This window comes from Sinocyclocheilus grahami, unplaced genomic scaffold (genome assembly GCF_001515645.1).
Source record: "Sinocyclocheilus grahami isolate Dianchi unplaced genomic scaffold, SAMN03320097.WGS_v1.1 scaffold209.1, whole genome shotgun sequence".
NCBI lineage: Eukaryota > Metazoa > Chordata > Actinopteri > Cypriniformes > Cyprinidae > Sinocyclocheilus > Sinocyclocheilus grahami.
Window position 1 is genome coordinate 623,571 of NW_015505388.1, and position 27,002 is coordinate 650,572.

Consider the following 27,002-nt stretch of genomic DNA (forward strand, 5'->3'; position numbering starts at 1 on the left):
AACACTTTAAGCTTTACGTTACATTTCAAATGACAAGGGATCAACTTATAATCATGTTCATATGAATTATCCCATGAACTTATTCTCTCAAATGGCCTGGGTATGTGGAGCATTCGCAGTTTATATGGAGGGAACGCCACTGATTTATATTATATATATTTTATATATTATGGCTATGCAAACATGACTTTTTAGTTTTCTAAGAGAGCAACTTGATGTTTGTATGTAATGGTGATTATGCAGTTAATCGTAAATGTATTTGGATACTGCTGTTTACATGCTATTTTGGTCTGATCTATTTGATTAGCATGCAATAATGGCCAGCCATGATCTGCTGTAGTGCTGGGCAGGAGGATGACAGAGAAAGAAAACCATGGAGAAATACCTTCCCAAATATGTCCCATTCTTCACTCTTCTGGCTCTGTCAGGACTCTTATTCCTGCTGTGGAATATCACCTCATTGGAAGTGAGTAAAAGCAAAGTCCCTTTCAAGGAAAGATTGTTCACTCGGCGGCCATATTTGCAACGCCTCCGGGCAGCTATTTCGAACATCCAAGACCATGTCCTATCTAAATGAATGGGGGAATCCTGAAATCTCAAAAACTGCTTGCCGAACTCACAATTAAATTACATATTTCAAATCAGCAACAAAATCTGAAATTTTAGTCCAGCCAATGTGCAGGTACAGTCATAAGCGCGAGTCTCAGGTTTCTATGGGAACTGGAGCTTCTAATGGCAGCTGCAGTGACACAATGACTTTACAGATTAGGCCATTCTTAAAGGGGTCATATGATGCGATTTCAATTTTTCCTTTCTCTTTGAAGTGTTACAAGCTCTTAGTGCATAAAGAAGATCTGTAAAGTTGCAAAGACTAAAGTCTCAAATCCAAAGAAATATTCTTTATAAAAGTTCAGAGTCAGCCACACCTACCTAAAACGGCTCGTTCTAACACGCCCCCACATACCTACCTCACTATGTGGGAGGATTTGCATAACGCTGCCCAAATGTTCATGCAAAGAAAGAAGGCGTAATTTTTATTCTCGCTGTAGTATTGTTGTTGCCGCTGCCGCCATGTCCTGAAGATGCTGTGTGCTTCGTTGTGAAAGCGAAACTTCTTTGTTTGGTCTTCCAAAAGAGAACGATATCCGCTTCGTCATGCCTAGAGCTGATCCGTGCTGGTCGCTGAGGGAATACATCAACTTAGGGCTGTGGATCGCCGGATCGGCTTTCACCGTGGACGAAGCCCGGGGTCGTCACATGTGCTTGCCGCTCCTTCGTCGGATCCGCCGGCTGCGCTGTTCTCAACCCCACCACCTCTGCTCACTCTAGCCCGGCCTCAGCTCACGCTAAGCCGGGGCTTACGCTAGGCCGCTGTGTTTTTCGTTGTGAAAGCGAAACTACTTTGTTTGGTCTTCCAAAAGAGGACACGACTACAAATCAGTGGTTAAGTTGTATTTACAACACTGTTCCAGAACAGTTTAACCCAAATATCCAGATGTGTGCAGCACATTTTATGGAGGACTGTTTACTGATCCTGGGAGAGTAACGTTAGACTACAATGCCGGCAGTTCTGACTCACAGGGGTATTTTTCTTACCATCTTTTGGGGGTTTCTTGCTTTTAGACTAGTCAACTAGTCGGATACAAAACTTTCGTTTAAACGACAGTCAAATTAGTCGTTGCGCACATTCCTAAACTACCACCCGGGTGACACTAGTCCAATAACAGACCATGCAAAATACCCAAAAGTATTTAAAATATTGCAAAGTAATGTTGCAACCTTGCAAACAATAATAAAATCAGAGAAGGACTTCAACTGTAAGCGACACGAGCATACGCAAAGCAACCGCAACTGACGTAGATTTACAGAAAACGACTGCCGTTTGGCAAAAAAATTATTTTACGTACTTATTCCTAACACTTTAAGCTTTACGTTACATTTCAAATGACAAGGGATCAACTTATAATCATGTTCATATGAATTATCCCATGAACTTATTCTCTCAAATGGCCTGGGTATGTGGAGCATTCGCAGTTTATATGGAGGGAACGCCACTGATTTATATTATATATATTTTATATATTATGGCTATGCAAACATGACTTTTTAGTTTTCTAAGAGAGCAACTTGATGTTTGTATGTAATGGTGATTATGCAGTTAATCGTAAATGTATTTGGATACTGCTGTTTACATGCTATTTTGGTCTGATCTATTTGATTAGCATGCAATAATGGCCAGCCATGATCTGCTGTAGTGCTGGGCAGGAGGATGACAGAGAAAGAAAACCATGGAGAAATACCTTCCCAAATATGTCCCATTCTTCACTCTTCTGGCTCTGTCAGGACTCTTATTCCTGCTGTGGAATATCACCTCATTGGAAGTGAGTAAAAGCAAAGTCCCTTTCAAGGAAAGATTGTTCACTCGGCGGCCATATTTGCAACGCCTCCGGGCAGCTATTTCGAACATCCAAGACCATGTCCTATCTAAATGAATGGGGGAATCCTGAAATCTCAAAAACTGCTTGCCGAACTCACAATTAAATTACATATTTCAAATCAGCAACAAAATCTGAAATTTTAGTCCAGCCAATGTGCAGGTACAGTCATAAGCGCGAGTCTCAGGTTTCTATGGGAACTGGAGCTTCTAATGGCAGCTGCAGTGACACAATGACTTTACAGATTAGGCCATTCTTAAAGGGGTCATATGATGCGATTTCAATTTTTCCTTTCTCTTTGAAGTGTTACAAGCTCTTAGTGCATAAAGAAGATCTGTAAAGTTGCAAAGACTAAAGTCTCAAATCCAAAGAAATATTCTTTATAAAAGTTCAGAGTCAGCCACACCTACCTAAAACGGCTCGTTCTAACACGCCCCCACATACCTACCTCACTATGTGGGAGGATTTGCATAACGCTGCCCAAATGTTCATGCAAAGAAAGAAGGCGTAATTTTTATTCTCGCTGTAGTATTGTTGTTGCCGCTGCCGCCATGTCCTGAAGATGCTGTGTGCTTCGTTGTGAAAGCGAAACTTCTTTGTTTGGTCTTCCAAAAGAGAACGATATCCGCTTCGTCATGCCTAGAGCTGATCCGTGCTGGTCGCTGAGGGAATACATCAACTTAGGGCTGTGGATCGCCGGATCGGCTTTCACCGTGGACGAAGCCCGGGGTCGTCACATGTGCTTGCCGCTCCTTCGTCGGATCCGCCGGCCGCTCCGTTCTCAACCCCGCCGCCTCTGCTCACTCTAGTCCGGCCTCAGCTCACTCTAGCCCGGCCTCAGCTCACACTGAGCCAGGGCTCACGCTAAGCCGCTGTGTTTTTCGTAGTGAAAGTGAAACTACTTTGTCTGGTCTTCCAAAAGGGGACACGACTACAAATCAGTGGTTAAGTTGTATTTACAACACTGTTCCAGAACAGTTTAACCCAAATATCCAGATGTGTGCAGCACATTTTATGGAGGACTGTTTACTGATCCTGGGAGAGTAACGTTAGACTAAAATGCCGGCAGTTCTGACTCACGTAAGTACGTTTTCATTTAAAGGATTTGCCACTGATGAATCAAACGCGAGTTTTGGGCAGTGTAGAGTAGCACTTGTTGTTTGTCATTTCTCTGATCACAAATGCAGACAGGGTTTTATGTTTACGCGGCGCGATGCAATGCAACGCAACGCGTAAAAAGACTGTATAAGTCATTATAATCAGTAATTATTTTCCCACTGGATGCAACAAATGCCTCGTTTGTAATAGGTTTTAATGTTTTTGTCTCGTCGCTCCGGCCGGGACACGGCATCAACAGTATGGTAAGGGGCGTAACATTTCCGTCTCACGCTTGAGGTATTCGGCCAATCACAACGCACTGGATAGCTGGCCAATCACAGCACACCTCGCTTTTTCAGACCGATGAGCTTTGTAAAAATGGACGCGTTTCAATAAGACGGGGCATAGAGGAGAAACAATAATGCACAGTATGTGGAAAATAATGTTTTTTTTTACTTTAAACCGCATAAACACATTTCATTACACCAAATACACAAAATAATGTTTTTAGCAGCATTTTAGCAGCATCATATGACCCCTTTAAGTAATAGGAGGGAACCGTCTTTGATTACAATTTCTGCTTTCTCAATTTATTAAGCAAAATCATCAAGCCCGCTGGTTATTTATACTGAAAAACGTTTCATTTTCATTTTACATTTTGCGCTATCTTGCAATGGTAGCAAGTCTACACAAGCTTTCATGGTTGCGGTTGCCAGATGACAAGTGTTTAAATCCCCCAATCAGAGCTTTTCTCTTAAATGGAAACATTTTCTAATAAAAAAAAGTATCGTCTTGTGTTTTGGATTGTTATAAAGTACAGCCGTGGCCATAATCCACTGATGTATTGTTCTAGTTCATGAACAATAAATCGGTAATCCATCTTATTTGCAATGTGGAAATAGTTCATATTTTCATTATTTGTGCAAGTCTTACTTTTAATTTATATGGTAGCTGACTACTAAGAGGAAGATAATACTACAGATAAAGGGGTCCTATTATGCTTTTTCAACTTTAGTTAGTCTGTAATGTTGCTGTTTAAGCATAAAAAAGATCTGCAAAGTTACAAAGCTCAAAGTCCACTTCAAAAGAAGATATTTTATTTAACAGAAATCCCTTTTCAAAAACTCCAATGAACGACTCGTTTGGACTACAACGCATATTTTCCGGGATTTGTGATATCACAAATACCGACGAATGGGACGAGACCTGGTTGAGCTGCACTAGAGAAGGCAACGAGTGTTATTTTATCACTATGTCGGAGACACGCTAGCTTTCCCAAGGCAGACGAACTTAGAGTGGTTACAATCACCTGGGTTTAAATCGCGCTTAAATTGATTTGATTTTGACGTAATATTTACATTGAAGCTCGCAGGCGGCTATGGTAAGGGGCATGACATTTCCCGACCGGGCGCCGAGTGGTGCCAATCACAACACACACTGTCCCAGCTAACCAATCACAACACATTTCGTATTTCAGAAGGCGAAATACGAAATACTTCATTTGATACAGGAACTATTCGAGCCGTTCATGCCAGACTGAGGAGAGAGGTGTTACAATAATGTAAAATATGTGAAAAAGAATGTGTTTTTCGAACAACCAAGTATGAGAGCCTGTTCTAGTACACCCCCAAATAAAATCAAGACTTTGTAAAAGAGCATAATCGGACCCTTTAAGTAGGGTTGGGGACCGAGAACCGTTTTTTGAAAAGAACCAGAACCGTGAGCTATTTCTAAGTTTCCTAAGGTTCCGAAAACAATTCTGGTGCGACACGTGACCAAGCGCTGTGAGCAGCCTTGCGCCAGCGTTTCACGTAAAGGATGTCAAAAACTAAATAACAGAAACGCCGCTCTGCCTCTTTAATTACTGAGCACATTGCTTCCCATGACGCGCACTCCACAGACGCGCCGCGCCGCGTCTTTAACTGCCGAACACATCGTTTTCCACGAGTGTACTCGCACTCGCGTCTTTGATAACTGTGCACGTTGTTTATCTCACTGTACACCTACCGGCAGCGCGCAGCTCCTGCCGCCACTAAATTGCATTATATTTGTCCCATATTGTCATTAATATACATACTGACTTCAACTTGGACCACTAAATAAATAGACTGCTATTGTTATGCAAGTATGCGGGTTAGATTATTTAGTGTACAGGTCATTTCAAGAGTGATAAACAAAGTGATAGAAAATATTTATTTTCATGCATCTTAAATGTTTAAAAATGTGGAAACCACTCATTGCATCACACCATCTCCTGACTGCATTATTATTTGTAAAATAGGGGCTTTATGGAGTGTGTACACATGGTTATAAGTATAACAGTTCATATTTCATTAATTTAGGGAAAATGAACAAGTGTCTTAGTCCTCAAGGGACTATTTGGCCAACCAGCTTATTCCTGCTTGAAAAGCAAAATGTTATTGATAGTGTAAAAAACATCAACTTTGAAGCACATGTGATTGATGGACTAGCATTACTCAACATTACTTACTACCTTCCACCAACACTACATTCAATGAAGGTAAAATAGTAAAAAATAATAATAATAGTTCATTTAAATGGAATCAGAACTGGAATCGTTAGGCAAAACTGGAACCGGAAAATTTCTAACGATACCCAACCCTACCAGATGACAAGTGTTTAAATCCCCCAATCAGAGCTTTTCTCTTAAATGGAAACATTTTCTAATAAAAAAAAGTATCGTCTTGTGTTTTGGATTGTTATAAAGTACAGCCGTGGCCATAATCCACTGATGTATTGTTCTAGTTCATGAACAATAAATCGGTAATCCATCTTATTTGCAATGTGGAAATAGTTCATATTTTCATTATTTGTGCAAGTCTTACTTTTAATTTATATGGTAGCTGACTACTAAGAGGAAGATAATACTACAGATAAAGGGGTCCTATTATGCTTTTTCAACTTTAGTTAGTCTGTAATGTTGCTGTTTAAGCATAAAAAAGATCTGCAAAGTTACAAAGCTCAAAGTCCACTTCAAAAGAAGATATTTTATTTAACAGAAATCCCTTTTCAAAAACTCCAATGAACGACTCGTTTGGACTACAACGCATATTTTCCGGGATTTGTGATATCACAAATACCGACGAATGGGACGAGACCTGGTTGAGCTGCACTAGAGAAGGCAACGAGTGTTATTTTATCACTATGTCGGAGACACGCTAGCTTTCCCAAGGCAGACGAACTTAGAGTGGTTACAATCACCTGGGTTTAAATCGCGCTTAAATTGATTTGATTTTGACGCAATATTTACATTGAAGCTCGCAGGCGGCTATGGTAAGGGGCATGACATTTCCCGACCGGGCGCCGAGTGGTGCCAATCACAACACACACTGTCCCAGCTAACCAATCACAACACATTTTGTATTTCAGAAGGCGAAACACGAAATACTTCATTTCATACAGGAAACTATTCGAGCCGTTCATGCCAGACTGAGGAGAGAGGTGTTACAATAATGTAAAATATGTGAAAAAGAATGTGTTTTTCGAACAACCAAGTATGAGAGCCTGTTCTAGTACACCCCCAAATAAAATCAAGACTTTGTAAAAGAGCATAATCGGACCCTTTAAGTAGGGTTGGGGACCGAGAACCGTTTTTTGAAAAGAACCAGAACCGTGAGCTATTTCTAAGTTTCCTAAGGTTCCGAAAACAATTCTGGTGCGACACGTGACCAAGCGCTGTGAGCAGCCTTGCGCCAGCGTTTCACGTAAAGGATGTCAAAAACTAAATAACAGAAACGCCGCTCTGCCTCTTTAATTACTGAGCACATTGCTTCCCATGACGCGCACTCCACAGACGCGCCGCGCCGCGTCTTTAACTGCCGAACACATCGTTTTCCACGAGTGTACTCGCACTCGCGTCTTTGATAACTGTGCACGTTGTTTATCTCACTGTACACCTACCGGCAGCGCGCAGCTCCTGCCGCCACTAAATTGCATTATATTTGTCCCATATTGTCATTAATATACATACTGACTTCAACTTGGACCACTAAATAAATAGACTGCTATTGTTATGCAAGTATGCGGGTTAGATTATTTAGTGTACAGGTCATTTCAAGAGTGATAAACAAAGTGATAGAAAATATTTATTTTCATGCATCTTAAATGTTTAAAAATGTGGAAACCACTCATTGCATCACACCATCTCCTGACTGCATTATTATTTGTAAAATAGGGGCTTTATGGAGTGTGTACACATGGTTATAAGTATAACAGTTCATATTTCATTAATTTAGGGAAAATGAACAAGTGTCTTAGTCCTCAAGGGACTATTTGGCCAACCAGCTTATTCCTGCTTGAAAAGCAAAATGTTATTGATAGTGTAAAAAACATCAACTTTGAAGCACATGTGATTGATGGACTAGCATTACTCAACATTACTTACTACCTTCCACCAACACTACATTCAATGAAGGTAAAATAGTAAAAAATAATAATAATAGTTCATTTAAATGGAATCAGAACTGGAATCGTTAGGCAAAACTGGAACCGGAAAATTTCTAACGATACCCAACCCTACCTTTAAGTGGTTTGTGGTCACAGACCAGGTTGTAGGCAACATAATTAGTTTGTTTGTGGATGCAAATATAGGATGATTTTCTAATTATTACATTTAGCACACAGCAGTAAATTATAATTAGATCATTCACTTTTTGCCATGTTACAGTTTTGCTTATGAAGAAACAAATGAGGTTCTTACTGTAAGAATAAGGTTACTTTTAAAGTAAGAGTAAAAAGCATGTTTTGTCCAATGCATGTAATATTTTAATATCTCATGATGATCATGCACTTGTTTTCGAAGGTTATTTTAATAACACCGATTAATCTTGCCCTCTGAACTCTGCAAACCTTCTCATGTTTCTCTGTTATGAAATTTCACATTAAAGGGTTAGTTCACCCAAAAATGAATGAATGAATTAATTAACACAATTTAAGATATTTTTGATGAAATATGAGGGCTCTCTGACCCTCCCATAGACAGCAAGGTAACTACCATGTTCAAGGTCCAGAAAAGTACCAAGATGATCGCAAAGAAAACAAAAATAACGACTATTCCACATTTTCGTCTCTGTCATCACACTGGATCTGGGTCAGCCACACGCCTCCACACGCTTGCGTCATGATACTGGTGTGAACGAGCATCCAAAGTGACGCAGTAGAGACGAAAAAATGGAATAAAGTCGTTATTTTTGTTTTCTTTGCACAAAAAAGTATTCTCGTAGCTTCGTAACTTTACAGTTGAACCACTGATGTCACACGGACTACTTTGTCGATCATCTTGGTACTTTTCTGGACCTTGAACGTGGTAGTTACCTTGCTGTCTATGGGAGGGTCAGAGAGCCCTTATATTTCATCAAAAATATCTTAAATTGTGTTCCGAAGATGAACAAAGGTCTTACGGGTTTGGTACAACATGGGGCTGAGTAATTAATGACAGAAATTTCATTTTTGGGTGAACTAACCCTTTAAATCTTCCGTGTTTTGTTCTCTGTAGAGCTGGAACTGTCAGACAGTATCTACTTTCTATCAGCTTCAGAACAGCATCCAATCAGTCTTGAAGACCTCTGAATTTTTTCTACCGGTGGAGTTTAACTACTCCTTCTGTGCCCACCTCGGCCAGGAGCCCACTGCAGATGAAGCCAGGGAGGAGAGCTATCTTCTCAAATCCATTGCCTGGCCAGAGCCATCGGTCTTAAGACTGCCATTGCGTCAAAGTAGTGATCCTGCACAGAGCTATTATACAATCCAAGACCCTGGAGATCTGCAGGTGGGTGGGCAGCTGGTGGTGAAGGTACAGATGCACAACTTTTTGAGTCAGCCCAAAAAATACGGAGGAGACTTCCTAGTTGCGCGACTTCACACGCCAGAACTGGCTGCAGGTGTGGCTGGCCAGGTACACGACCACAACAAAGGAAACTACACTGTATTTTTCCCACTGCTTTGGGCAGGTGTTGCCCAGGTGGAACTGACAATGATTCACTCCAGCGAAGCTGTGATGGTCCTCAGGCGATTGAGAGAGGAACAATCGGACAGAGTGTTCTTCAAGAGCCTCTTCCACTCGGGGTACCTTTCTGAGACCACTTTGTGTAACATGTGTCTGCCGCACAAACAGCAGCCGCTTTGCAACTACACAGACCCCCAGACCGGAGAACCTTGGTTCTGTTATAAGCCCAAGATGTTGGACTGTGATACACGGATTAACCACTCAAAAGGAGGGTATAAGAAAAACCTTCTCACTGTTTATGAGTCACAGTTCTTCCAAAGGTGAGTGAGAAGTTAAAAGTGGTTGAGAGATACGGTTTATATTTATTGGCCAATGCCAACATCTACTGTGCATAGAATGCAGATACATTATACATTTTTAATGATGAACATACATCTCTTTTCTACTTCTTGAATGACATTTAATTAAATTTTTTTTCTAGTGGAGTAAATATCAAAATTCCAATACATTCTGCAGGGGTGGACAATGTGACTGTTCAACCTGCTAAAGGTACTGTGGTACATGTTATATTATATTTACACTGCCATTCAAAAGTTTGGGGTCGGTAAGATTTTTTAAAAGTTTTTGAAGGAAATTTCTTGGGCTCACCTAAGCTGCTTTTATTTGATCAAAAACACAGTTCAGTCAAGACCACTCTGGCAATAAAACATACAAATTGTATTATTGTTGATTCATAAACAGTTGTCTTTGTCTGTATATTGGGGGTTTTGCTTTGCAATAAATTATATTATAATAAATTGTTATAGTCTGCGATTGACCTCCCAAGGTACCATCAGCATAACATTAATACAACAACTGTGGCTGTCCACATGATACAAAATAAATTAGCTATTAATTGAAAATTATTTATGAGGATGACAATTAATAGAGACAATGACTATTATGTATCTTTTCACGCTGAGGACAATTGAGGGACTCATGCACAACTATTCCAAAAGGTGAACACATTTACTGATGCTCAAGAAGGCAACACAAAAGATTTTTCTGAAGAACAGCAGGCAGTTGAACTGCTAAGGGCCAATGAGGTAATCATGAACAACTATCATAAAACAGTTGTGGATCATCCAGGAAACGACACAGTCATGAACTACATTTTTTATTTTTTATTTTATAATGTTCTCTGTGGTTCACTTGTTAGTGTGATTTTACATTTAAAAAAACATCATAATTTAGAAGTAATAGGCTATTTTCTATCCTGTTTTTGAGCCTCTGCAGCAGCGCTCGTGTCCGATCTAGATATGTAAGGATCACAAGGAAGGCAATTCAAAGACTGTTTCACAACTTACACTACACAGTGTCTTATAATCTTGTAATGTCATCTTTATGGTTCTGTTGATGGAGTAATCCTGTGTTTGCATCTCTCTAGTATTTCCTACTACAAGCGCGTATCAGTGGGCGGGGCTAAAGAGGCAGTGATCATCTCCTGCGGAGGCAGTGTTTAGCCACACTATTTCGTCATAAAGTGGCACATTCCAAAACGAGTCATTTTCTGAGCTTGGTTTCAATAAAAGCGTTTTTTAAACTAATGAGAAAGTTTTGAGTTTTAAAACTTACAGGATGTTTTTATAGTACATTGACTTATTTGTCAAAAGATCAAAAGAAATTTGATTTCTCAGTTCATGGCCCCTTTAAGTTTCACTTTTGAACGGGGTCTTTTTTTTTAAATTCAATTATTATTTTGTATGTGGAGTATATATAAACATCTGTTATGTTTAATAGCTTATTCAGACAGTACTGAATAAAAAATAACATACAATTTTCATGATCTCTTGTATTTTGTTAAAATTATTAACATTTTGCATGTAAAAAGGGGTATGTAAACTTATGAGCACAACTGTATCCGGATCAGATGGGAATTTAATTATAACTAAACTATTTTAGTATATTTTTAAATGTAATTTAATCTTGTAATGGCAAAGCTGAATTTGGTGTTCAAGAAACATTTCTTATTATTATCAGTGTTGAAAACAGTTGTGCTGCTTAATATTTTTGTGGAAACCATGATATCCTTTTGTAACAATTTAAATGCGTTTACTCGTTATTGTTATTCAATTTAATTTAATGCTGAATAAAAGTGTTATGTTTTATTGTAAAATCTTACTGACCCGAAACTTTTGAAAGGTGTATCATTTTAAATATATAAGAACAGTATTAACAGGTTTAAGTTCTAAGTTCTCATTAGCATTTTTTCTTCTAAAATGGTGAGCTGTCTAGTTTGGAATTAAACAACAACAATTTTTTCTTTTCTTTTCTTTCCTCTTTCTTTCCAGTACAAACCAAAGGGATGCACCTTGAATTCACTTCTTCGGGGTACTACTACCAGGGATCATGGAGGCCGTTGAGTGGTGTCGTCATGCGTCAGTTTAATGGCTCTTCAGTCATAACGCAGTGTCTTCAAGGGAAAATGGTGTACATGTATGGAGACTCCACTGTGCGACAGTGGTACGAGTATCTCATTGGCCATGTTCCAGGTCAGTAATATTTTTGGAACTCTTTTTAAAGGTGCTGTATTGATTTTCAGTCGTTTTTTGTTGGCTTTGACCACATCTCCAAAAGTTTTCTGCCAACTCAATGTCAAAAAAGCATAGCATGAAAAAATTCACGTGTGGAAAGCTTTTCTGATTGGTTGTCAGGGATGCAAACTTCAGCATCTTGCAGCAGAAAAAAAATCTATGTTTTAGAAGAAAAAAAAACAGGTTATCTGTGTAGATTTGGTAATTTTTGTGAGGAGTGATGGGGAATGACAGACAATTCAGGCCTTTTGAGTTGTCAAAATAGCAAAACAAGCGCTCCCAGCTTCAGTGCTTAAAGCACAGCATTGTGTTCTTTCACACATGAGCACATGATTCAGTGTTTTTCAGTGCCTCAGAGCATCTCGTACTAAATGATGCTCCACACAATCTCAGGTGCTGTGAATTTGAGTTGCTTATAATGTATGTAATGTATGTAAAAATGCAACTTACAATAGCCATCTTCCTGAATTTGTAATCAGAATCCCTTATAAATCTGCTTTATAACCTCCCTGTGTTTTTAAAATGTTTGTATGCAAAGAAATTAAGACAGACATGAATGTTAGTAATGTAATTTTACTGTTGTTCTGTAAAATAAAATAATTATTATTAATACCGCTTTTTTATTATACAGTACAATAGTATTTTCACTATAGTATTATGTAAGGGATAATGCTTGGCTAGCTGTGCATTAAACCATTTTAATGCAAGACGTGGAAGCAAAGACGCACCCGACACACTCTGCGGAGTGCATTGAAATAATTTTAATGCACAGCTAGCCATGCATTATCCCGCTTATACCATGGGCATTTGCCAGAATTGTCAAGTTATAACTCATGATGTTTGCAGCACAATATTTGACCGTAAGGGTAAAAATGGTGGTTATTTTTGTCATTTACTGCTCGTTAGCTCTAGCATTCTGCCCACTTCGAATCAGATACAGAGATGAAATAGTGCGGTAGGATCACATTTATTTGAATGAATTATAACATTTACTTTAATTATCAAGAGAGAGAGAGGTGATAGTTGCATGTGTGAATTACTTGCGTCTGCACGTCTCTCTCTACAAACAATGAAGCTGTGAGTTTTATTTAAAACAGCTATTTTACCTCCTTGTTGCTGATGAATATAAGGTAGCGATCCAGTATTTAAGCTATTTTATTAATAAAAGTCGCAGTGCAGCTTTGGCAACAAGTTTCTGTGCTCCTCAATGTTTCTCTGTGTGCGCAGTACGATCTCTTATCTCTCTCTGTGTGTGTGTGTGTGCATGCGAGTGATGTGTGTGCATCAATGAAATTAATGCATTCTTTATTTTTTTATATTTGATTAAAATGAAAATATAATTATTATTATTATTATTTAACTGTTTTATAAAAAATATTTATTATAGTATAGTCATATTGAATAGGTTTCATAAAAAGTTAAATGTGAATGTGGCCTGAGACTGCTGAAGTAATTCATAATTCATTATATCTTATATAGCGCTTTTCTAGGCACTCAAAGCGCTTTACATTTATTAATAAAATAAATAACCATGTTTGAGAATGAAGTTAACCATGTTTGTAGTGTAATTTTGTGTGTGTGTGTGTGTGTGTGTGTGTGAAGTAGAGATATTTGTAGTCTAGGGTGAGTTTTTCCATATATCTTCATGCCAAATAACTATTTTAAACACTTTATTCCTGAGTGGGTATATATCTAATGTCTTTTCCTGATTTTCATCTACATCTCACCCTCTGTTTTATCTTACAATATTATAGAGTTAAAGGAATTCAACTTTCATAGCCCGAAGAATGTTGGCCCGTACATGGCAGGGGACAGCAACCACAACATACTGTTGAGATACCGTTGCCATGGGCCACCGATCCGCTTCATGTCTGTGTCCTCGGCTGAGATGCACTATATCTCAAATGAGCTGGATGGCTTACGAGGGGGCTCGGACACGGTGGTTGTGATTAGCATCTGGTCGCATTTCAGCACTTTCCCAGTACAAGTGTACATGCGGCGCCTGCGCCACATCCGCATGGCAGTGATTCGACTGCTGAACCGAGAACCGGCGACTTTGGTGCTGATCCGCACAGCCAACCTCCAGAAACTGGACCCAGAGTCCAGCTTGTTCAACAGCGACTGGTTCTCCCAACAGCTTGATGCAGTGCTCCGAGCCATGTTTAAGGGTCTGAATGTCCACCTGGTGGACGCCTGGGAGATGACACTCGCCCACCATCACCCTCATCAGCTACACCCTCTACCTGACATTATATCAAACATGGTTAACTTAATTCTTTCGCACATCTGCCCAGTGAGGAGAAAGAAAAGACGTGGCTAAACATCTCAAGCAGTATTTGTGGGCAATCTTGAGGAACTGGTGAGACTTGACGTTAATCATCCATACCTTTGCCTTTGGATCAGCTTTTTTGCTATATTTTCAGCTATTATTTGCTATCTGTTTGGGCTTGCAAAGGTTTATAATGATTTTGCTGGCAATATTAAAATGAAAAAGCACCATAAAACAGCAAACAGTTAATGTAGCCCTTTATACCTTCAATATACTGAGTTTTTAATTTTTTTTTTAGCTAAAACAAGTTTAACATTTTCCTAAAGAGAATAGATAATTCCCCTATAAAACATTTATAATGATAGAGCACTTACTATTGATTTTACATTGGACTCTGGCAGACCCCTTTATCTTAAATTATTTCAGTAAGGTGCTTTTTTTGAAGCTCAGCGGCAACAAGTGGATGAGGTTTTGTTAGTTATAAAATTATTCTCCAATCAATTCAGCATATTAACGTGGTCAACAGGCAAAAACTAATCAAACTTAATTGCTTGTACTCCAGTCAGGGATTTGAATAGGGCTAGTTCACCCAAAAATGAAAATCCTGACACCATTTACTCACCCTCACTTTGTTCCAAACCTGTATGACTGACTTTATTCTGCAGAGACATTTTTAAATAATCTACTTATGTGTTCCACAGGAGAAATTCAGTCATACAGGGTAGGAATGACATGAGGGTGAGTTAATGATTACAGGATTTTCTTTTTTGGATAAACTATTAACTATTACTAAACCCGTTCTGCAATTACCTCTGGAAGATCTGAAAATGTATACAGTGGTTATACTGTCTGTTCTATTTTATGTATCCAAATGCAATGTAAAAATTTACACTCCAAAAATGGTTATTCGGATTTTTTTGGAAGAGTTGTTTACGATCAGTTCATGTGCCTTAACACTACCTGTTTTTGAATTAATTTGTTCCATTTCATTTTTATGTGATTTACAGCTGTAAAATTGGGTCTCTGTACAAGGGTTTCTATAGCATTTATTTGTTTATTTTATTTGTGCGCAGTGGCAAAGGAAGTTCCTAAAATTCTTTATCTGTCCAGTGTTCATGACTCACCAAAATAAATGAACCCTTAAGCATCCATTGTGCTTTTGTCTAAACATCTTTTGTAAGATCTCGGACACTGCAGATTGGTAAATAATTTAGTTACATCCCAGATGTAAGGGTCTAGGGTAAGGGGGTAACAGAGAAAAGTAAACATAAATTTGGTTGGGGTGAGTGAGTACCAGTCCCCTGTCCAGCACAACAGACACGTTAAGTTCCAAAATCAAGTACTTTATTTCCAAAATTTCCAAATGACAAAGTAAAATAGGAAGCAAAAAAAAAACTTCAGGAGGGGGAAAGGCCAAAACAAACAAAAGGACCCTCTAACTAGTTAAGGAGTAAAACTGTCTAAACTGACAAACCAAAAGAAAATTAACAACAGAAATGTATGCTAACTCCCCAACTAAGCAAAAACATGAGAAAAAGATTCACAAATAAAATAGCACCCACCTCCCTACGGCTTCCAACACAGAGAGACATGTAGCGCAACAACAACGCTAATTACCTTTCGGAAGGATACAACAAGGCATAACCCGAGTAAGTTTTACACAGTATCAATCTCTCACAACTACAAGAGCAACACAAGGCAGGCGAGAGGTAGACTATCTAGACTACAAAGCATGTTGAACAGCTTTTGAGCTAGCAGCCTCTACAGTAACGAATGGCAGGTGCGAGTGATCACCTTCCTCTGAGCAGCAGTAACACATGGAGAGACAGAGAAAGAGCATACAGCAGTACGTAGCAACCAACAATATTGTATAAATAAACACGGAATTAAATTTTTTTTTTGATGCAATAAGTTTCAGTCAGACAAGAAAATGATGACATCAAACATCAAATTATTGTAGAAGGTATAAGATTTTTTTTTAATATACGTAAATGCGTTTATAAATAAAAACGGAGTATTCCTGAACACATGGATACAATATCATATTAAAATAATAAAAATTCATAATGAAAGATTAATAAAAAAATAAAAAAAGGGGCAAAAGTCAAAATAACAAACAAAACCCAAAACTTTTTTACTGATTTTTTTAGAGCAGGACAATTTGGAAAAAGGTAAGAATAATAAATAATATTATTATAAATTATAAAATATATAAAACTCTACTTCATACTAACGACAATTGTTTATCTTTTAATAGGTGACATTCGCAGGTGTTATAAAATAAGCCACAAGCTGGGTGAAGGGATGATTTGGCTTTGTGTGCCAAGGGACTCGCAAGGATGGATATGAGGTTTCAGTTTTTTTACTTGCATAACTTTACTGAAAAGATCAGATCAACATGTCATGAGCATCAGAAATTCGTCATGTTTCTTCAGACTATCTTGTTGTTATGCATGTGTTCCATGTTTTGTTAAGTTTGGACACTGCATTCACATAATTAGTCATTATGGTTCTCACTCAAAAAATATATCAGCCTACATCTCCACATGAGACCTTCAGACTTGGTGCCAATCCAGACATCACAGTCTCTTGTTTACATAATGTGTAATGTATAATTATTTTATTACAGTCTTGTAGGGGGCTGCTTATTATTTATGGTGACCATAGGCATTCAAACTAACGAGAAATATAGTCAATCATTTTTCTAACCAATGTTAAATGTGTAAAGAACACATGGATACAATATCATATTAAAATAATAAAAATTCATAATGAAAGATTAATAAAAAAATAAAAAAAGGGGCAAAAGTCAAAATAACAAACAAAACCCAAAACTTTTTTACTGATTTTTTTAGAGCAGGACAATTTGGAAAAAGGTAAGAATAATAAATAATATTATTATAAATTATAAAATATATAAAACTCTACTTCATACTAACGACAATTGTTTATCTTTTAATAGGTGACATTCGCAGGTGTTATAAAATAAGCCACAAGCTGGGTGAAGGGATGATTTGGCTTTGTGTGGCAAGGGACTCGCAAGGATGGATATGAGGTTTCAGTTTTTTTACTTGCATAACTTTACTGAAAAGATCAGATCAACATGTCATGAGCATCATGTTTCTTCAGACTATCTTGTTGTTATGCATGTGTTCCATGTTTTGTTAAGTTTGGACACTGCATTCACATAATTAGTCATTATGGTTCTCACTCAAACTACATCTCCACATGAGACCTTCAGACTTGGTGCCAATCCAGACATCACAGTCTCTTGTTTACATAATGTGTAATGTATAATTATTTTATTACAGTCTTGCAGGGGGCTGCTTATTATTTATGGTGACCATAGGCATTCAAACTAATGAGAAATATAGTCAATCATTTTTCTAACCAATGTTAAATGTGTAAACAACCTGTAGGCGAGGCATTGTTTTACCATGTGGATGAAGCATCTTCCAGGGCCAAAATGGTTCCCAGAAAGCTTTTCTATGTAGATCACACCAACTGTATTTCTATTCTCATTCTACTGAATGCAGTTTCTTGTAGCACCACATGGGGCCAGCAGTGAACTGTCACAAAAACACAGGCTAAGAAGGAAAGTAGTACACTGCTTAGTATATACTATTTTTAGATAATAAATCATATTTGAAACATCAAGTAGACTACAACAGTAAAATTTCAAACAGTACTATGTTACTACTCATACATAATTTAAGTGTGATGTTTAGTTGTCATGTAGAAAATTATTATAAAAAACAGTTGTCCGATAAGGAGTCAAAAACAGTGTTGGGGGTAACGCATTACAAGTAACGTGAGTTACGTAATCAGATTACTTTTTTCAAGTAACTAGTAAAGTAACGCATTACTTTTTAATTTACAAGAGAATATCTGAGACTACAAAGCATGTTGAACAGCTTTTGAGCTAGCAGCCTCTACAGTAACGAATGGCAGGTGCGAGTGATCACCTTCCTCTGAGCAGCAGTAACACATGGAGAGACAGAGAAAGAGCATACAGCAGTACGTAGCAACCAACAATATTGTATAAATAAACACGGAATTAAATTTTTTTTTTGATGCAATAAGTTTCAGTCAGACAAGAAAATGATGACATCAAACATCAAATTATTGTAGAAGGTATAAGATTTTTTTTTAATATACGTAAATGCGTTTATAAATAAAAACGGAGTATTCCTGAACACATGGATACAATATCATATTAAAATAATAAAAATTCATAATGAAAGATTAATAAAAAAATAAAAAAAGGGGCAAAAGTCAAAATAACAAACAAAACCCAAAACTTTTTTACTGATTTTTTTAGAGCAGGACAATTTGGAAAAAGGTAAGAATAATAAATAATATTATTATAAATTATAAAATATATAAAACTCTACTTCATACTAACGACAATTGTTTATCTTTTAATAGGTGACATTCGCAGGTGTTATAAAATAAGCCACAAGCTGGGTGAAGGGATGATTTGGCTTTGTGTGCCAAGGGACTCGCAAGGATGGATATGAGGTTTCAGTTTTTTTACTTGCATAACTTTACTGAAAAGATCAGATCAACATGTCATGAGCATCATGTTTCTTCAGACTATCTTGTTGTTATGCATGTGTTCCATGTTTTGTTAAGTTTGGACACTGCATTCACATAATTAGTCATTATGGTTCTCACTCAAACTACATCTCCACATGAGACCTTCAGACTTGGTGCCAATCCAGACATCACAGTCTCTTGTTTACATAATGTGTAATGTATAATTATTTTATTACAGTCTTGCAGGGGGCTGCTTATTATTTATGGTGACCATAGGCATTCAAACTAATGAGAAATATAGTCAATCATTTTTCTAACCAATGTTAAATGTGTAAACAACCTGTAGGCGAGGCATTGTTTTACCATGTGGATGAAGCATCTTCCAGGGCCAAAATGGTTCCCAGAAAGCTTTTCTATGTAGATCACACCAACTGTATTTCTATTCTCATTCTACTGAATGCAGTTTCTTGTAGCACCACATGGGGCCAGCAGTGAACTGTCACAAAAACACAGGCTAAGAAGGAAAGTAGTACACTGCTTAGTATATACTATTTTTAGATAATAAATAATATTTGAAACATCAAGTAGACTACAACAGTAAAATTTCAAACATTACTATGTTACTACTCATACATAATTTAAGTGTGATGTTTAGTTGTCATGTAGAAAATTATTATAAAAAACAGTTGTCCAATAAGCAGTCAAAAACAGTGTTGGGGGTAAACGCATTACAAGTAACGTGAGTTACGTAATCAGATTACTTTTTTCAAGTAACTAGTAAAGTAACGCATTACTTTTATAATTTACAAGAGAATATCTGAGTTACTTTTTCAAATAAGTAACGCAAGTTACTTTTTTTTCCAATTTATTGATTGACAGCTCTCCTGTCCCCATGTTGAGAGAAATCAGATGTTACTGTAGATCTAAAATAAATATTAATATGCATTAATTCATCTCACTCAAAAAAAAAAAAACAGATTCAGTATTCCTCAAAATGAATAAAAATAATGCAACTCAGAATATGACTCGAACCTGCAATAATTAAATGTTAAACAACACAAATATACTTTATGTATTTAATCCCATTCTATTAACCAATATCTTTGCTTCTGACCTTCGATGATCCAGTTCAACCGTACTAATAAGCAAAAATCACTCTAGACAAACATTCGTGTGTCTTTTTTTATTGCTGACGTGTTTTGAAATGTCGTCTTCTGCATTCTACTGTACGGACGTAAATTTACTTTCCCTTCAGCCTGAGGCTTATTCATTTCACTTTTGGTGTGAAAAGACTTTTATATTTGCCAAAAATAGAAATTTTTATTTTAAAAACAAACAAGCAAGTCCTGTCCAGATTTGAAAAGTAATGCAAAAGTAACGTAACGCATTACTTTCCATAAAAAGTAACTAAGTAACGTGAGTTAGTTAGTTACTTTTTTTATGGAGTAACGCAATATTGTAATGCATTACTTTTAAAAGTAACTTTCCCCAACACTGGTCAAAAATAATGAGGTGTTAAAAATCACCACTGATAAGCTTCAATGTCTCACTGGAAATAGGTCAGGTTCTGTGCACTGCATTGTGGGATACATGTGCTCGGGTTATACACTGCACATTCTGTTACAAAAAAATCCTTACTATGTGCAGAATAAACATAGTAGAAATTGTATGAGTAATATGGTAGTATGATACACCTTAACTGTTTCAAATAATAAGTAACGTTAAAGTATGCAATTTATTTATAATGCAGGATAAAGGTGAATAACTAGGCAGATGAATGCACATGAACATTTAACAGTATACCTGATTATAAGGGCAAGACAATTTTAGTAAATTTTATTGTAAGATTACTTTATTTTGATGTTAATCAAAAATTTCCAGTATTACAGTACAGTTTAGTATGTTGTAAAGTATGGGTTTTGACTAAAATAATTTAATGTTATGGATGTGTAAAAATTAAAACAAACAAAAAATGTATTACAGATGTTTAATAAGTATTTCCTAAGAAATCCATATAGTGAAAGAGACCTTAGAATTTATTTGGACACATTGTGTTAACAGTATGATGTGAGGCTGCGTGAAGAAATTCACTCAATGGTAAGAATTATGAGGGTAAATCAAGTATATTGGATGGAAAGCTCCTTTATCAAGATGCATTTGAAACACAAGCCTTTTAAAGAATGTACAATCATACTAATATGAATATTAGGGGTGGAACGGTTCAACTTACTCACGGTTCGGTTCGGTATGTGCTATGTTTAGGCAAAAACTATACTGTCAATACTACAAGGAAACTGCACAAATAAATACAATAGACTAAAGATACAAATAAAATAAACAGTGATTTTCAGTTTTTTTAGGTAGGTCTAACATTAGTTTTCAGGTACAGAAATTGAATAAAGTAATGAAATGTAAAACAGCATTGCATATTTGACTGTATAAATTAAAGATGAATCTTTATTAAAGTTACAAAAGCTATTAAATCAAGAGCAGTGAGTGATTTCTTTGTTGTTGCTGTTTGATTAATATTAAGAAAGTGCTGTCACTTTAAGAGAATGCCCTGATCCAGTGCACTGATACAGTACGTTCAGCCGGCTATGTCTGCTATAGGATACTTACCAAGACGGGCATTTTGACATAATTTTTGTGTGAATTTGTCCATTTAAACAATACTTCAGAGAAAGAAAGCTTAATATTTGCGCACAAATCTTCTCACTGCGCGTGTGAGCTTGCGTCCTCTGGCTCTTAAATGTTTAAACCGGGTGTGCCTCACAGGTCCTGAAAAGTGAAGCTGCAGGCTCTTTGATCGTTGCCTGGTGGCTGGCTGCAGTACAGGTCATAAACCCCGCCCTCTCCATGTAAACGAATGGGACTAGAGTCAAAATAAAAAAATTAATTACACTTCCAATGCAATTTTCCGAAAGATGGTTTTGGTCATTTAAGGTAGTTGTTATCACGCTGATATATGTTCAATTGTTCGTTTTTGTGATAAGTTTGATTTTAGCTTGTAATGTGATGCTATAAAAATGGGGCGTGTTTTTATGGTTGATTGGGTCTTCGGGAGTTTGGGCGGGAGTTTGATACCGTGGCTCCACCTCACGACACTACTGCGCAGACTCTGGCTCCAAACAAATCTCTACAGCGCAGACTTTGCTCCAAATGACGTCATTTACTCAAGATGGCAGCGGCCATACTGAGATGCTTTGGCTTCACTTTTATATAGTGGAAGAAATATGAGACGCATTGACCATCTTTTTTTACAGTCTATGGTTTAAACTATCAAGGCTTAAACGAGTTTAGCTTAAACATAGATATCAACATGTTCTGTTCAGGTCTCACCTGTGCGCACGCGCTATCAGCACCTGGATGATGACGGAATAAATGCTCATATCGGTCTTTGTCAGTCACGTGTGTTTGTTATGTGTGACGTCACCAAGGCGCCATTTTGAAGGTGTCCTTATCGTTACTGCCGATAAGCATACGTATGCCAGCATACGGCATTCGCACTGAACAAGAGTGAATAGTTTGTCCACGTTTTTTTTTTCTGTTGTTGTAATGTATTGGGAAGCCAGAATGCGCATCCATCAACAGAAACATATGTTAGCCGAACCCTATTTGTTTTACGTGTTATTTATAGCAAACCATATTACAGATGCGTTGTCAGATTTAAGTTGAACCGCTGTCCTAGAGCGTGCCGAACCGTGTGTGGAGAACCGTACGGTTAGATTTTTGTCCGCGAATCATTCCACCCCTAATGAATATGTAACATTTGTGCATTATTAACAACCGTAATAATTGTTGCTATAGGTACTAGTTGCACAGGACAATGACCTGAACTCTAAAAGAATCAGATGATCTCTGTGGAGACTGATGATGGAGGGGAAGTTTCTGGGGTACCAGTTGAGGAGAGTCCCTTTCGGTCCTCTGGAAGCACTTTACACAGCACTGGTATCAAGCCTGAGCTTCTTTCTCCTTTGCCTTCTGTTCCCGGTTATACCTGTGGGGAATAAAGAAACTCATATATATAATCAAATTTCATCATCATTTTCAGCTTTATAATTGGTATATATTGGTGTAAATATTTGTATTTTCTCATTGTTTTTTTTCATTGATTTTCTCAAAGTGACAGCATACAAAGCCCCTAAAATTAATAAGAAAAAAAAAAAAAGCATGCACACAAGAAACTTTTTTGTGCCCTCGAGAAATTATTCACAAGCGCATGGGAATTTTTTGCATGTTTCCACATTACAATTTCTAGTTTTATAGTAGTCAATTGTAAATATTTTTATTTTCTCATTGTTTTTTTTCATTGATTTTCTCAAAGTGACAGCATACAAAGCCCCTAAAATTAATAAGAAAAAATTTTTTTGCATGCACACAAGAAACTTTTTTGTGCCCTCGAGAAATTATTCACAAGCGCATGGGAATTTTTTGCATGTTTCCATATTACAATTTCTAGTTTTATATAACCTATTTCCTTTGTGCATTACTGCCATTTTACTATAAATAAAACGAGAGCATAGATGCACATGAATTATCTATATATAAATATATATATATATATATACACACACACACACATATATGTGTATATATATGTACGTATATACAGTATCGCACAGAAGTGAGTACACCCCTCACATTTTTGTAAATATTTTATTATATCTTTTCATGTTACAACACTGAAGAAATTACACTTTGCTACAATGTAAAGTGGTGAGTGTACAGCTTGTATAACAGTGTAAATTTGCTGTCCCCTCAAAATAACTCAACACACAGCCATTAATGTCTAAACCGCTGGCCACAAAAGTGAGTACACCCCTAAGTGAAAATGTCCAAATTGGGCCCAAAGTGTCAATATTTTGTGTGCCCACCATTATTTTCCAGCACTGCCTTAACCCTCTTGGGCATGGAGTTCACCAGAGCTTCACAGGTTGCCACTGGAGTCCTCTTCCACTCCTCCATGACGACCTTTACATTGTAGCAAAGTGTCATTTCTTCAGTGTTGTCACATGAAAAGATATAATAAAATATTTACAAAAATGTGAGGGGTGTACTCACTTCTGTGAGATACTGTATATATATATTTTTGTTTATATATATATATATATATATATCTATAACTATATATATTTATTTTCAACTGACAACAAAGTTTGCCATTTAAATTGGCATCACTGCACACATTTTAATAGGTAATACAATTTTTAAAAACAAATGACATTATTTATACTTTGATTTCCTTCAATAAAAAGGAAATTGAGTAAGACAGTGTAAAAGGTGTGTGGACGTGTATTAGTAATCTAGCGCCTTGGTATAAAGGAGAAAACGTACTGGCCCTCGTCACTATCAAAGTTACCCATCCTTGAATTAGACTATGCAGTTGATTCCTTATAAGATCTTTTATTATATACATCTACATAGCTGACGCCCCTGTGTCCTACTTGACATGAAATGGAAGTTAAGTTAATCTTTTCTATCCTATTGTGATGTATATCCAAGCAGAACGGCTTCCTGAACAAGGAAAAAATTTGTAAGGCAGGATTTAATTTGGTCCAGCAGGAATTGATTGGATCATTGTAATTTGCTATTGCTGCGATTTCATGTGAGTGGCAGATTGCTGGAGGGGAGAGGTTATTGTCCTGCCCTCGCAACAGTGAACATGTCGTCAGAGAAGAGAAGAGGTGAAGGTGCAAGGGGGAAGAGAGGTTATTTTGATTGAAGATTACAAGGGCATGTGAATTAAAAATTTTTTTAAATAATGATGTGCACAAATATCATTTATAATAAACAAAAAAAATCATATTAAAAAATAATTTCATGCTGACTTAAGTTTTACTTTTTTGTCACAGTCATCGACTAATCCAGAGATGAATTACACATAGCTGTTGTGAATGACGTGATATCAGATGGCTTTTAAACAAGACATGATGCACTTCACTGCCAGACTGTTTGCGTCAGTTCAAGGTTTGTTTGGAAACTGGACAAAAGTCTCAAATCAAGAACATTCACCTTTTGCTTATTTCCCCATTTAAGTGATTTTATAGCATGTATTCTGTAGGTGAATGAGAGTACTCACTTCCATATTCTGAAGAGCTGTGATCCTCCTGCACCTCCAACAAAGAAGTTTACAGCAAAGAGATTCCAGTTCTTGGGTATAATAACCAAAGAATACCTGGACCAAATAAGTCCTGAAAAACAGAGTGAGGGAGATTGGGATCTTTGAATTGTTCAGTTTTATTAAATTTTTTTTGGTTACTGTGTGATATATACCTGTGGCAGTCAACACAGCAGATTGGGAGGTACTGAGTTTATCTGCTGGACGTGTCATGTCTGCTAAGCCAGCTATGACCAGACCCTGTGAGAAATCAGAAATTAAACTTTTTATATATAAATAAATAAATATCAATCAATCCAAAGAACATCTAGATACTGTGTTGTTAATCTTACCCATTTAAACATTGGTGCCCAGAAGAAAACAGTCTTTGGACCTAAACAAAAAGCAAATCAATACAGTTAAACTCATGTTTCACAGGTCAAATGTGTGTAATTGTGACAGGTATCGGGTGATTCAACTTACAAAACCTAAAGCACTAACACAGAAGAGAATTATTAGGTAATTTAAAAAATACACTTTACACTAAATACTTGTTCTTGCAAGTACACTTTGTGGTTGTGTTTTGGTACCAAATATGTATATCTTCCCAAGGTTTTTTTTTTTTACAGCACTAAAGGACACAGACTTGAACCTGCGTCTCTGTGACCTGATGGTTCTTTGTTGTGGGTATGTGCACCACACTATGCCGAAGCTCAGACTTAAATTAATTTTCAATAAGAACTACAATATACAATGGCTGATGGTATAAATGTTTAACCAATTATGGATTATTTTCTGTAAACAGTCAATGTTTAAATATTCAATAAGACTAAATGCACTGATCAGCTTCGTGGAGTTTGAGCCATCAGTGATCAACACAATGCAACAGACTTGTTTTAGAACTTGATCTAAAAAACAATCAGCATGTTAAAAATCCATTTTAATATCATTTAATAAAAGATCAGTCATCCCTAGCACTAAATATGACCCCCTCCCTCTGCCAAATGTGAAGCTGAGGTCACAATCTGCATGCCAGCACTGTTCGTTTAATCTTTTTTTAGTTTCTTGTCAGTCAACCTCTGCTTATCAACACACGTGTAATTTGATCTCTATTTATTCTACCACCAATGACTAGAACTATAAACACATTGACTCCCTTAAGAAAACTCATTATTCAGTAACAGACAATATTACCGAGAATGATTTCTGTTTCTCAAGGGCACTTTCAACAAATACAGTACACTTTGGTGACCCATAACATTGTTTTTCTTTTTGTAGTATCTCTTTCATTGCATGTACAATTACAATTTTACACGAACAATGGATTATTGTTTCAATAATCAATCCAAAATCATAAATAATACTAACACTTAATAATACTAGTTGGAAAATTACAATCACATAAATCAAGACTTTTAACAGCATTTAGTCATGCCCCAAAATTTGAAAACACATAATTAGTTTAAACATATTTAATTAAACACAAGTTTAGACATCGTTTCACTGACCGGTTGTTTAAAATGAAAAGACAATGTTATTCCTCACTTATGTATAAATACATAAAAAAAAGAATTTTAAGCCCCATTTTGTACTCAAAATCATTGAAAGTGCCAAAAACACTCATAAAAGCAAGTATGACAAGACCAGAACTGCAGACAACAATTCAGAATCAAAATAAATTATAAATAAATAAAAATTTATAATAATAATTGTAATACATTTCTACATATCATACAGTGGCTATAATTCATTACCATATAGTTGCACCTTCTTAAAACATTTTCTATATCTTAAAGGGGTCATATGATGCTTTTTTAAAGATCATTATTTTGTGTATTTGGTGTAACAGAAAATGCTGACATGCTTTAATGTTCAAAAAACACATTATTTTTCAAATACTGTACATTATTGTAGGTCCTCTATGCCCCGCCTCTCTCAAACACGTCGTTTTCTACAAAGTCCCTCCTTCCGACAAGCGCAGTCTGCTCTGATTGGCCAGCTGACCCAGTGCATTGTGATTGGCCGA

General features: G+C 36.8%; 2 protein-coding genes across 2 annotated transcripts; one reads left to right on the forward strand and one right to left on the reverse strand.

Moving 5' to 3' along the window:
* Positions 1 to 2,229: 2,229 nt before the first annotated feature.
* LOC107595812 (NXPE family member 3-like) lies at positions 2,230 to 14,963 on the forward strand. The gene is made up of 5 exons (XM_016286360.1): positions 2,230 to 2,381; positions 9,049 to 9,818; positions 9,980 to 10,047; positions 11,829 to 12,029; positions 13,826 to 14,963. The coding sequence occupies exons 1-5, from the start codon at positions 2,289 to 2,291 to the stop codon at positions 14,389 to 14,391; spliced, it is 1,698 nt and encodes a 565-aa protein (XP_016141846.1). The 5' UTR covers positions 2,230 to 2,288; the 3' UTR covers positions 14,392 to 14,963.
* A 7,648-nt stretch (positions 14,964 to 22,611) lies between these two features.
* LOC107595826 (mitochondrial pyruvate carrier 2-like) lies at positions 22,612 to 25,403 on the reverse strand. Its single transcript, XM_016286391.1, has 4 exons — positions 25,330 to 25,403; positions 25,153 to 25,237; positions 24,959 to 25,070; positions 22,612 to 22,876 (listed from the first exon to the last, which is right to left on the reverse strand). Exons 1-4 carry the CDS (start codon positions 25,339 to 25,341, stop codon positions 22,831 to 22,833), a joined length of 255 nt encoding a protein of 84 aa, XP_016141877.1. The 5' UTR covers positions 25,342 to 25,403; the 3' UTR covers positions 22,612 to 22,830.
* Between the last annotated feature and the right edge of the window lie 1,599 nt (positions 25,404 to 27,002).

Bases quoted from the DNA above. Each gene is read 5' to 3' on its own strand.
- LOC107595812 (XM_016286360.1), top strand. From the start codon at position 2,289: ATGGAGAAATACCTTCCCAAATATGTCCCATTCTTCACTCTTCTGGCT. The intron at 2,382-9,048 runs GTGAGTAAAAGC...TGTTCTCTGTAG, and splicing joins GGAATATCACCTCATTGGAA to AGCTGGAACTGTCAGACAGT. The intron at 12,030-13,825 runs GTCAGTAATATT...ACAATATTATAG, and splicing joins TCTCATTGGCCATGTTCCAG to AGTTAAAGGAATTCAACTTT.
- LOC107595826 (XM_016286391.1), bottom strand. The intron at 25,071-25,152 runs GTATATATCACA...TCTGTTTTTCAG, and splicing joins TGCTGTGTTGACTGCCACAG to GACTTATTTGGTCCAGGTAT. The intron at 22,877-24,958 runs GTGAGTACTCTC...TATTCCCCACAG, and splicing joins CAGCTCTTCAGAATATGGAA to GTATAACCGGGAACAGAAGG.